General features: G+C 31.7%; 1 protein-coding gene across 1 annotated transcript; it reads right to left on the bottom strand.

Moving 5' to 3' along the window:
• Nucleotides 1-11,009: 11,009 nt before the first annotated feature.
• On the bottom strand, nt 11,010-12,981 carry LOC108744530 (cytochrome c-type heme lyase). The gene is made up of 6 exons (XM_018480346.1): nt 12,940-12,981; nt 12,583-12,796; nt 12,376-12,507; nt 12,145-12,311; nt 11,408-11,617; nt 11,010-11,102 (listed from the first exon to the last, which is right to left on the bottom strand). Exons 2-6 carry the CDS (start codon nt 12,787-12,789, stop codon nt 11,033-11,035), a joined length of 786 nt encoding a protein of 261 aa, XP_018335848.1. The 5' UTR covers nt 12,790-12,796; nt 12,940-12,981; the 3' UTR covers nt 11,010-11,032.
• Between the last annotated feature and the right edge of the window lie 447 nt (nt 12,982-13,428).

Genomic DNA, 13,428 nt, shown 5'->3' with positions numbered 1-13,428 from the left:
TCGAATTATTTTATTCGATTAAGCTAACGTGCCTATCACGTTGAGGTTGGCTACGCCGGGATTCGTTTTCAGCAAGTAGATATCCACACAAGTGGACCTTGTTGGAGCATACGTAATCCTAAAATGTAGCATCGTGCTACAGATGGCGTTTACTGCGCCATTTGTAGTATTTTCTATTGTAACTTCGTTAGGGTTGTCTTTTCCTATCGTAACTTTATAAGCCAATGTATATCAGTTGCACATACTGTAAAAGTCTGCCATTGTATGAAGTCAACTTCTGCCACTTTTAACTCCTACTTTTATGAGAATGCGACTAAAATAAAAACATAGTGGAAACACGAATAAAAACTTATTTTTTTGTTCTTAGACATCTAATCCTTTAGAACTTTTCTAAACACTTTGTAGTTGATTACTATTTATTATATAGTTATTATTTTGTAAGCATGTTATATACAAAACACTTAGACATGTACCATTTTAACTTCTAAAGTGTTGAGCAAAGGAAAAGAAAGTACATTTGGTAAGACGGTAGTGAGTATGTATCATTTGTCAAATGGAAAGAATTTTTAATTAAAACAATTAATATAAACGAGCGAGAGCCATCAAAGATTCGTGACGCGAATCGAAAGATAGGAATTCGCGGTGTTGCCCGAGTTAAATTCGTGAACCGATTAAGAACCAATTTGGGGCCAATTTACGGCCCTTAATCGAATATTCACGCCTGATATTGGCCGGCAAAAACGGCACTTAGTTATCGTCACTCGGGGAACTGATTGCTTCCTGTCAGCAAAATTGCATCTTCCTGCAGGGTACGAATGCAGCGATTTTCTAGGCAAAAGTGCAATAAAAACTCGAACTGTCCCCATCCTCTGTTCAAAAGAAACGCAAGTAATAACAGATTTTTTGTAAAGAACGACGATGTCAACGTCAATATCGATGTAGATATGTAATTTATTTGATGACCGATTCGATCAATACCTGCATTCATAGTGCTTCATGAAAGATGAAGAATTTTATTATTAATACGTAAACATCGAAAGTTATCGTACACTTTTGCGGTACTTATTCTAAGAGGAAAGGAATAAACCTCCAACATTAGAAAGGTTACATGTCATAAACGTGCACAAAATAACAAATGCTATTGCATCGGCTGAGAAGTGAGGTCGGGCCGGCCGCTAGGAGAGAACACATCCTAGTATATTAGGAAATAGGACATCTTCTCAGGCATGAAGAGCTAGTTACAGGAGTTAAGAGGAGTAGAAGAGGGTTTAGAGTATATTACTGTTCACAAGTTGTTAAGGACGTGGGATGTTCTAATTATAAGGAAATGCAAGTGTTAACTCAGGTTAAGAAACAGTGGAGATGCGTGTCTAACCAGTCTTAGGACTGACTATGACGACCCTATAATGATGATTATGAATAGTAAGAAGTAATATAACTAGTTTATATTCTAAAATCCTTAATTTGAAAAATTTATTTTACAGAAAAAGGTATTTTATCAAATTGTGTTTCTCCATAAGGTAACAACCACCTTACAAATTTCCTACTATGAAAAATGTTTTTATATTGCTTATATCGTCAAACGCGTTTTACTTATTTTTAAATTTATAACATCTAAAAACTTATTATCTGCTTTGAATGATATTTTTAAACTGTTATTGATATTCAAATAAAGATCTTAAGATTCAATAACGAAATTTTATTAAACGTTGAGATAATTAATCGTGAATTACGACGCAAACGACTCAAGATAATTAATAAGTCAAATTTAAGTAGATACGGCTGAACGGGCTGTGGAATTCATTTCTACATTTTCCTGAGAAAATTCAATTACTGCAATTGGTTCACGTTTCTTCTATTACTTAAGAAAATGTGGAAGGTAAAAGTATCGAGTTAAATTTGCACACTGCCTTTTCAAGAAGAAACTGCATTTATTTCCAGTTGCATTTTCTAAAGAAGAGCAATATGTTTAGGTATTGCTTCATAATTTTTTGCAAAACTATAAAAAACTTTAATGTNCTAGTTTGTATAGCTGTGCAGGATACAAAAATAGCATTTAACACGAAAAATCTCAGAGCCTTTAATTATCTAAAAAATCGGCGGCGCTAACACAAGGGAAAAATCTGAATATGCATATGTTAAATTTTTGACCTTTTGACTTTTGGCACCTTACCAGATATGAAAAGGTGAACCAACGCTGCTTTCAGGTCCGCATCAATGTGGAATATCCAGGCCAATTATATTTCCTAACCAGGGTGTCTGTATAAATTTCTCAATGAGATAAAATACATGTTTTTTATATTTCTAATCGATAAAAAAAATTCTGCTAATCTTTCAACATACATTTTTGCACAATGTGAAACTTCTCGTCATATTACATTACGTTTCGAACTGTAGGTTATTGAAGCCAGATGATAAACGTGTTTATTTTAGTTAATGAATTAGTTACAGCATCTATCTACATACACTTGTAAATTTATACAGAGCACACCAAGTGAATTTGCCTTTCATAACATTCTCATGAACACTATTCGATTACATTCGATAAATTGGTAAGCTGAGCAGTTGGTAAGTAACTACATCACATAAGGATGTACAATACATATGTATATATATTATACATAACGATGTAACCATTTTGGCATTCTAATACCTAAACAGAAATATCTGTTTCATCAGTATTAGTTGAATATGATACAACCCAATACAACCCCCACAATATATATCGACTGAGACGGTTGAGATCCTGAATTGATAAAAATAAACATTTAGGTACTAAACGCTAATGTGAAACTTACTTAAGGATGTTTGGGAGGTATAATCGGAGACAAGAGNTATGTCATTGAAAATTAACGAATTATGATACCCAGGTAAACCAAAGCTAATTTTTCTTAATATAAAAATAGATTAAAATCATACAGGACTGTCTCAGGAAAAGAAAAAGTTAGAAGCGTTTGAAGTGTGGTGTCACCGGAGAATTATGAGGATATCGTGGATAGAGAAGGTTATAAATGAAGAGGTATTAGAAAGAAAAGCAGAACAGAGGACTGTATGGAAGTCAATGAGAAATAGACGACATAGGTAGGTAGGACACCTTCTCAGGCATAAAGGGCTAGTCAGAGGCATATTAGAGGGAGAAACAGGAGTTAATAGGAGTAGAGGTTTTAGGGATATGCAGGATTAGCTCAGGATAGGGAAGAGTGGAGGTACGTATCCAACCAGTCGACTGACGACTTTATGATGATGATGATGATAATGAAGATTACTAGGATTTCAAACCTGATCTAGGTATATATTTATTGAAAATCGTACTTTACAATTTTTATCTAGTTTGTATAGCTGTGCAGGATACAAAAATAGCATTTAACACGAAAAATCTCAGAGCCTTTAATTATCTAAAAAATCGGCAGCGCTAACACAAGGGAAAAATCTGAATATGCATATGTTAAATTTTTGACCTTTTGACTTTTGGCACCTTACCAGATATGAAAAGGTGAACCAACGCTGCTTTCAGGTCCGCATCAATGTGGAATATCCAGGCCAATTATATTTCCTAACCAGGGTGTCTGTATAAATTTCTCAATGAGATAAAATACATGTTTTTTATATTTCTAATCGATAAAAAAAATTCTGCTAAACTTTCAACATACATTTTTGCACAATGTGAAACTTCTCGTCATATTACATTACGTTTCGAACTGTAGGTTATTGAAGCCAGATGATAAACGTGTTTATTTTAGTTAATGAATTAGTTACAGCATCTATCTACATACACTTGTAAATTTATACAGAGCACACCAAGTGAATTTGCCTTTCATAACATTCTCATGAACACTATTCGATTACATTCGATAAATTGGTAAGCTGAGCAGTTGGTAAGTAACTACATCACATAAGGATGTACAATACATATGTATATATATTATACATAACGATGTAACCATTTTGGCATTCTAATACCTAAACAGAAATATCTGTTTCATCAGTATTAGTTGAATATGATACAACCCAATACAACCCCCACAATATATATCGACTGAGACGGTTGAGATCCTGAATTGATAAAAATAAACATTTAGGTACTAAACGCTAATGTGAAACTTACTTAAGGATGTTTGGGAGGTATAATCGGAGACAAGAGTACATAAAATTAGAAATTCCTGATTAATTAGGTTTTGCAGCATATTATGAGNAAATATATTTTAAGCTATGGTTTAAACCAATTACCAGCTCATCTGCTGCTTTATACGTTTTTACTCAGATACCTCATTTTTTCGGAGTTTTAGAAAAATCAGGATAAATATCCCTTTGGTTTATTTTACAGGTGCTGGTACTTCAAAAAATATAAAGCATAATATATGAATGCCACTTTACCCACTTCCCTAACCCATGAACCTTTGACCTTTCGTTTTTTGGCTGATGTGTACCTGATTCAGAGCTTTCTTCCTATTATGTACCTATTCACTTTTTCTTCCTCCCAAAATAGAGCACCATACTTTCTCGGAGATCGACCTTTTAGCATGATTCCAAAGTTCAAATGTTGAACAAACGCATACGTAGGTCGTCACTGCTGTCACTTGAACTTCCCGATAACATTTAGAAGTTTGTGATTACTTTGTTTAATAAACTGAAGGCCTATTATTCAGATATATTTGCATATACAACGTTCCTAACAAAAAAAAATGCTTTTGTTTTAATCACGACCTAATTCAATGAATGACAAAATAAAACTAGAATTTTAAATGACTTAGCAATTTGTATGGATGTAACAATACCCTTAATTTTATGCTAAAATATACCTGTAGGCTGTTATCGAATCGTCCATATACCTACTGTGTTTTCAATAAACATTGAGGTAAAAAGTGTGAAAAATATATGTACAAAAATTAACTTAGTATACCAATTAAATACATATCGAAACTTTTTTAATGTTTCGCAAAAAGATCGCAAATTTCACTCTTTCTTCGTCACATAAGTGCTTCTTAATCTTGCCGACTTAGATATAAGGTTTTAATCTTGTTAATGTAAATGCAATCTTGTATTTGCTGTGTTTTTGAAAAACAAATATTTTAAGATATAGCTTACTTACGAATAAATGACATTTTCTTCTTCTTTTCACTCTCATTTTATTTCATTTATTTTGGCTTATCATTTCTACTGCCTTAAAGGTATATTTCTATCACAGTTCAATAACATCACTTACGTTTTGATATAGATTTGTGACAGAGTAATTTCCGGGAAAGAGTGAAGGTACGTGTCTAACCAGTCTTAGGACCGACGACCTTATGATAATTATTACTTTTTATGTGTGCTGTTAGCACAATCATACGCACATAGAAGAAATACGATTAAAAATTAATGACTTCTACATGGGGACGTTTGTTTGTTGTAATTTAGATTTTATTGAGATTTTTTGCTACTTAGATTCTGTGTTTACTCAGTTATTAGGATTAGGTTATATAGAGCGGTTAGTACTTTTATTCCATTAAAAATTAACTGACAACAATTACAAAGGTCCTTGTATGCGGAAAGTAATTTGTTTTTCTGCTCCGAATAAACCGTATTATACGATGGGACAAAAGAGAAGCACGATTTTTCCCTATTAAATCCTCTTTGCGTTGCTGTTGCTTGTTTTTTAAGAAAGGCGAATGAAACGTTCACGAATGGAAGGAATAAATGTTTCCAACAAAGCAGATTTAATAATGCAAGCAAACCGAAGTTTTGATAAAAGTAAATAATGGGCGCTGCGCCGTCTAGTTTGGTAAACCAAACCCCATGCTTACTGTACAAATATTATACATATGCATCACGATGTATACACACACACACACACACACAAGATTGAAGTATATTTATATATTTTCGCTTCCGTAAAGAGTTCGTATTGGTTGTGACAACCATCGACCACCGACATTTGCGAAGTTTAGGCTATTTCATCATAAATACACGTAATTTATTTTGACCACCCATCATGTAATGGAAAGCATTTCAAAATTAGATTATTCAATCAGCTAGCTCCCATTTGTACATAATTTGCAAATGTTTGATAAAAACCGGATGCATGAACGTAATTATTCGGTAGTGTAACGAATTTTCGAAATATTAATTTTATTTATTTAAGGGGTATTTATTTGACAGTTTTTTATTAGACACTTAAGTTACTGCTTATTTATGACACACAGTATTTATACTGCTTATGAACTCCTCACTGTATTTACATATATACTAACTTGAATGAATGAATGAATGAACTCTCTAAAACAGTCTATTTTTCTCGAGAATTCTCGAACTTCTATTGTTAAGCGACGAATATGTGTCACTCAGGGTATGGTTTATGATTTTACCTTTTGGGTCTTTAGTATGCCAATCTGGCATTTCTAATACAAAAATGACATTTCGATTCCTACATATTATAGGCTTAGCCAAACAACATAGAGTTTTTATCCACATACCTATCAGTACGGAACGTATGCATGTCAGGCCAGAAAACTTGCCGTCATATTAGCAGTTCCCATCTTTGCTTCCGTCGGTCACAAATAGAGACAATGATAAAATTATTTTTGCAGAATTCATAGATTAATTAATGCCGATTTCTCAATATCTATGGGTTCTGCAACTACACTATCAGTACTAATTAATAGGAAAATGATATACAAACTTTATCATTGTTTGAGAACGGCAGAAGCAACTGAATTACTAAGGTGATGGCAAGTTGGTTGAAAAGCTGATGATTCGTTCTCTACAAATTTACCACAAATTAACTGCAAAATATAATGTTTATTAGATAATTTTGTGAGGCCTAGATCAGATGAAACAGATATGTGATCTACTAGAGAACATCAAGCTAGCAGATCATAAGATTTTTCAAGGTCTGTAACTTATAAAACTAATCACAGTATCCATGTTTTCCCCTTATTCAATAATGAATGAAGAATTGAGTTGATACGAATAAAAATGTTCATTACTACTCCAAAACTAAACCGCTAAACCACTTTTGCGCCCTAATTAGCCCAGATCCTTTATTCATTCTTTACAAAAATAATTCCCTCACTCCAAATGTATTATCAATGAACCACAAAATATGATGCGAATTAAATGTGAACTAAACTGTGATGTGCAGCTTAGCTTGAGGTATGTCACAAACAAGAAAATTAACAAAATCAAATTTCTTGGTACGAATTTCATCGAAAGCATCAAGTGAAAATTTGCGATTTACTATTAAACAGGACACGTGAAATATTCAAATAGGATACTTTTCAAAAGAAGAAATATTAAAGCGATATTTACAATTTATCCTACTACACAGTTGCTTCGTAAACGAAAATAATAAACATTACAATTTGGACCCGAATTTGTAATAATATAATTTCAGCAGAAATAAATTTACTAACTATTTTTGTAGATATTACAAATATAATTGTAATAATTAAGAAACTTCAAATAATTTTTAAAGAAATATGTCAAAATTGAGATTATTATAAATTACCTAATAAATTCTACTATTCCTAAGGCAAATTCAGTCATTTATAGTCGAAAAATGTATTTTTTTGGTTGTCATAGTTTTCTCCGTGAAGTTGAATATAATTTTGATTGTGAATAAGGCTGAGGTATAGAAATTAGATGACCTGAGTATTTCAAAAAATGCTTATAATATGCAAAATGAATTTACTTGAATGAAATAATGTCTAAACACCACTGATAGGGTCATCAGGGTCAACAATGGCCCTTGTCAACTTAGCCCCTTTTAATTTGTGTGTAAAACAAAAGATGACATTTCAATATTTTTTAATGCTACACAACTGACTTTTTATATTACTTCACATTTTTGAGTGACGGCTCTATCGCGAAGAGGGCACTTGACGCCATTTTAGATTGAATGAAAATAATCGAAGAATCCTTCGTGTTTTATTCAATTTCAATTTCATGCCGGAGTGAACGCAGCCGTTTTTCAGAATGATACATACATACGGGTTTCAAAAACACCAGCAGAACAATGGAAATTTATTCATAATGCCCACAAATAAATTTTATCGGAAATAAAAAAGCAACGAGCGTATCTGCCTTTGAAAGCTGATAGTTCCTAACAAAAAAAAATGCTTTTGTTTTAATCACGACCTAATTCAATGAATGACAAAATAAAACTAGAATTTTAAATGACTTAGCAATTTGTATGGATGTAACAATACCCTTAATTTTATGCTAAAATATACCTGTAGGCTGTTATCGAATCGTCCATATACCTACTGTGTTTTCAATAAACATTGAGGTAAAAAGTGTGAAAAATATATGTACAAAAATTAACTTAGTATACCAATTAAATACATATCGAAACTTTTTTAATGTTTCGCAAAAAGATCGCAAATTTCACTCTTTCTTCGTCACATAAGTGCTTCTTAATCTTGCCGACTTAGATATAAGGTTTTAATCTTGTTAATGTAAATGCAATCTTGTATTTGCTGTGTTTTTGAAAAACAAATATTTTAAGATATAGCTTACTTACGAATAAATGACATTTTCTTCTTCTTTTCACTCTCATTTTATTTCATTTATTTTGGCTTATCATTTCTACTGCCTTAAAGGTATATTTCTATCACAGTTCAATAACATCACTTACGTTTTGATATAGATTTGTGACAGAGTAATTTCCGGTACTCGCTTGCTCATTTACATTTACCAATAAAATATAATGAGACAAGACATGGAATAAATTACAGAATGTGACCGAGACTAACATTAACTGTACTAGTTCTTCCCCCTGGCCCCGGCCATTTTTATTGCTCCACTATGACGTAGTGGCGGCCATCATATTTTTCTAATTGTTGCAGTTGTCGGCCATCATACTTTTCTAATTGTTGCAGTTGTCGGCCATCATTCTTTTCTAATTGTTGCAGTTGTCGGCCATCATTCTTTTTCAATTGTTGTCGCATTGTCACTGATGTCGGCCATTATGTTTTTTTAATAGATGTATAGTAATCAATGATTAAAATTTAAAGGAATTGTTTGCAAATAGGTATGCAACACATAGTACACTTCAACATAAGAAATTGCTGATACTAACTACGTAACACTTTTTTGCGCTATGCTGACAGCTCTCAGAATTTCCTTTATATATAATATTAAGTACATATACAGTAAAGTGATAAGAAATAAAAATACTCTTTACATTTAGCAACTTCACTACACCTGCCCACCCACTTATATCAGGGAAACCTTGCTTGTACATTGATGTTCACTCAACAGCAAAATGACTTACAAAGCGACAGGATATAACGGACACAAAGACTAGAACTGACCTCAGGTCAACAACGTGGGTCAGCGAAAACATTTTTATGTATTCTAATGTAGGTACATAATAATATATGTAGATACCCTACGGAAGTTAAACATTTCTTAGACTCTAGTTGCAGTCATGTAATATAGCATTTAAAATTGTTAATTATTTAAGGTCAAAGGAAGCATCAATTCTTTTGAGTATTGATCATTTAATACTCATTTACAGTACAATTTGTTGTACTTACATTATTATTTCAAAATAACCTTACCAAACCAAAACGATACGCCATTGACTAAAGAAATCGTGAGACTCATACAAATACGTACATATATTATTATATAAGATATTATCAAGGTAAACGGTATGGAACGGAAAACAAAGAACACCTTATGAGGACCCATTTTATAGGAATTATTTCAATAAACGCCAATAGTAAATGGGTATCATTTCATTACAAAAGCTGCAAAAATATTTGTTTGGCATAGTAATTTTCTTCATCAATCATAAAACGTCGCAGAAATAAGCAATTTAACGACAAAAAACAAATAACATAGCAATGAATATAACCTATATTAGAGTAACTGAATCACGTTTTTTAAACATAATTTTTTCTTGTTAAATGCCCTGCAGAGATGTGTTTACCTGTAAGTTTCCGTTCATAAATAACATTAGCAAGTTTCTACATGGATACTACACTTTTCTAGAAGGCTGTAGCCTAAACAGTTGAATTGTTTGAAAAACTACTGCCTACACGAATATTTTGATTAATAAATTTGGAAAAATAGATTTAAGATTCTTGTTTGAAGCATTTCTTTAACATACTCCATATCTTGACATGACATTTCTTAAAATAAAATACCTTCTGCAATTAAACAAAGGCTAAAATATAAAACGAACGATGTCTGGAGGTTATAATCACAAAATTTTAAACTTACCCAATCATTTCCACGTTATTTCTTCACGTTACACTTTGCCGGCTTGTCAACCGCTGCCCCACTTAATTCAAATAAATAAACAATCACCAATAAATTCAAATTAACATTAAACACGCCGTGTTAACAAGTGGTTTGAAAAAGATGGCGACAAAACAATAATTATTGATGTATCACGAACTATTCGTTTTAAATGCGCTAGTAAATGTAAGAGTCTTTGTAAATGTCTACAAAAATACTTAAAAGATAAAGTTTCATGGAATACTTGCTCTAAATCACCGTAAAATTCACATTGGTCCACAAAAAGTCGGCTGTCAAACTCGCGTGTTTTGGGTGTGCGTCTCGATCGATAATGCAGATTGAACATGTTTAGAACTTCGCTATTACCCAAGTTTCAAACCAGTCACTTTTTTAAATTAACATTTTCAAATATTTTTCCCACCTTTTTGGAAATTACTTCTTTTTAACAGACATCAACTAATTCAGTTTTTTAAATAAACTTTAATTAATGTCGTTAGAACAAAAACTATATCTATTGTAAAATGTAAAACAAAAGATGACATTTCAATATTTTTTAATGCTACACAACTGACTTTTTATATTACTTCACATTTTTGAGTGACGGCTCTATCGCGGAGAGGGCACTTGACGCCATTTTAGATTGAATGAAAATANTATTTTATTTAACATAAAACAAAAATTTATATGAAAATGGCTAATAAAGAATAATGAATTATAAAATACCACTACTTAATGATGTAAATTAAAAAGAACACAATTGCTTTTGTACAAGATTAATGTTCTTTTACAGCCATAATTTTTTTTTTTAACTTTCTTCATTACTATATTTCCATCTCCACCATGCTACTTTAATTCTGTCCAAAATATTTTCAAAACTAAAACAATTACATTATGTTTAAATATTAAACTTTAGCGACAAATATAAGTGTAAAATGACACATTTTATTGTCTTTGTTTTATTTTAAATGAAGCACGAATTCAGAGACATTTTAGAGACAGAAACAGGAGTTAAGACGAGTAGAGGTAGACCTAGATTAGATTAATGTTCGCAAATACTCAAGGATGTGGGATGCTCTAGTTTTAGGGAAATGTAGAGATTATCTCAGGATAGGAAAGGGTGGCAGTGCGTGTCCAACCAGTCTTAGGACTGACGACCTTGTGATGATGAATTTTTAATTACCTGTCCATTGCAGGTCGTACATCCAATAAAGCAAATTGGAATTTATCATCAAGTTTTCCACCGTCATAATAATCAATTACATATCTTACTTCTTTACCACATCGATCTACAATCCAGTCATGCCTATCAAAAGGCAATTCATATCCTAGCCACCAGCGAATTCTAGCCCTTGGACTGTAGTCCTTTGCTTTACCACCAAAACTTTTCAATCTAGAGCATCACAATAAAATAAACATTATAATATCAGAAGTGCAAACTTTTTTATTCTGTTAAGACAGGTTCAATGATTTTAATTAAATTGAGGGAGGTGAGGAATATTCTCCAGATAGATAATATCAGAAGTGAGGAATTGGAAAAAGCGGAATTTCAATTTTCAAGATGCACCTACTGTCACATGATGAACTTTTCAATTATATTACATATTATTGCAAATAAAAAACTTTTGTAATTTAATTTATCAGTAACCATTCCTGACAATGTTACCTGAATTTTTCTTATTTTTAATATAATATGTAATATTTTCTTATGTAGTTACCAAATGGCCTAACATTTAGAAAGTAGGAACTACCTTAAAAATGAGCAAGAAATTGCTGGAGAAAGGATAAAGGTACATAAAAACAATAATGAAACAATTGAAAAAAGTGAAGAAATTAAGAAGTTGTATCTTTACAAATTCAATTTATGCATTTAATCAGGAAATCACTGAAAAAAAAATTATTAAATTCTAAACTACCAACTTTGGTGTCATGCATTGATTTGCATGTAAAGCTTCCCATTTAAGTACTTCAAGCCAAGCTTGTTCATTATTTGCATTATGAATTTTAATTATATTATCCATATCTTCTGGTTTCAAATTGTCTTCTTTCCAGTTCCAACCTTTTCTTAACATAGCATTCCAAAACATCTAGTTAAATATGTAGAAATATACAAAAACATATAAATCAATCAAAACTAATCATTAGCATTACTTGCTGACTTGGATAAACCCAAAATGGCATTTCTCCATCTTTCACAACAGCCTTTGGAATATTTGAGATCTGTCTTTCGGTTGATAATGGAAATGGTTGGCCTGGAGCGCGGTTCTGATTCTCTCGAGGCATCTAGAGAACATATCTTTGTTGCATAGTCTTTATATAATTTAATACTGCATAATCATTTTTAAGACATTAACAAACCATATTATAAGGATTAATTTCTTCAGAGTTACTTTTGTCAGAATGTTGTTTATCTTGATGGTACGGACAACCAGGAGGTATCTCTTGATTTGTAGTGTGCATGCTATGATCATGTTTTCTTTTGGCAGTATCATTTTCTTCTTTATTCTGGGGTGAATGTAATATTTGTTTTGCTGCATATTCAGCAGCTGACACTGTATTTCCCATTATCTACCTATTTGGGAAAAAATAGAAAAAATCTTACAGGTTTTTAAAAATTTTAGGTTATTGATAGATTGGTGTAATACCATTTAAGTCTTATGTAACTTATAATGGCATGATTAAAAAGTATCAGCAAATAAATTTCTAATGACTTACCTCGATATAAACTAAAGCAAATAATAAAACCATTAATTTTTTTTTTCCTATTTTTTTCAATTTTTCTTATAAAATCAAAATTTTTAAAATTTATTCATAGATTACAGATATAGAGCGGTTAACTTCGTCTTGCTTCGTTGATTTTCGTAAATGCTCTATTTATAAAAGATCTTTTAAGATGTGTTCAACGTATTAATCTGTGGTTACGTTCAGAAATGAACGCGTGGAGGTAGAAATCCCCGGGAAATGTTATACAGAGGGAGGTTCGGAACACTCTTGAATCCATTTAAAAACTACACTACTAGACTCCAGTAAAATTATTCGAAACATTATTTCTGAGATTGTTCTTGTTCAGTAACAAGTATAACGAAGTATTATTGTTTTTTACATTTTACAAAAGCTAATAAATAAAGTGCGATAAACATTTTACGTTGAATTGTATGGAATTCAGTTAATATATTTTATAAAACTTTTTACTGAAAACAAAGA

This window comes from Agrilus planipennis, unplaced genomic scaffold (assembly GCF_000699045.2).
Source record: "Agrilus planipennis isolate EAB-ADULT unplaced genomic scaffold, Apla_2.0 scaffold28, whole genome shotgun sequence".
NCBI lineage: Eukaryota > Metazoa > Arthropoda > Insecta > Coleoptera > Buprestidae > Agrilus > Agrilus planipennis.
The sequence above is the reverse complement of the archived record's forward strand: the minus strand, read 5'-3'. Positions and strand labels throughout refer to the sequence as shown.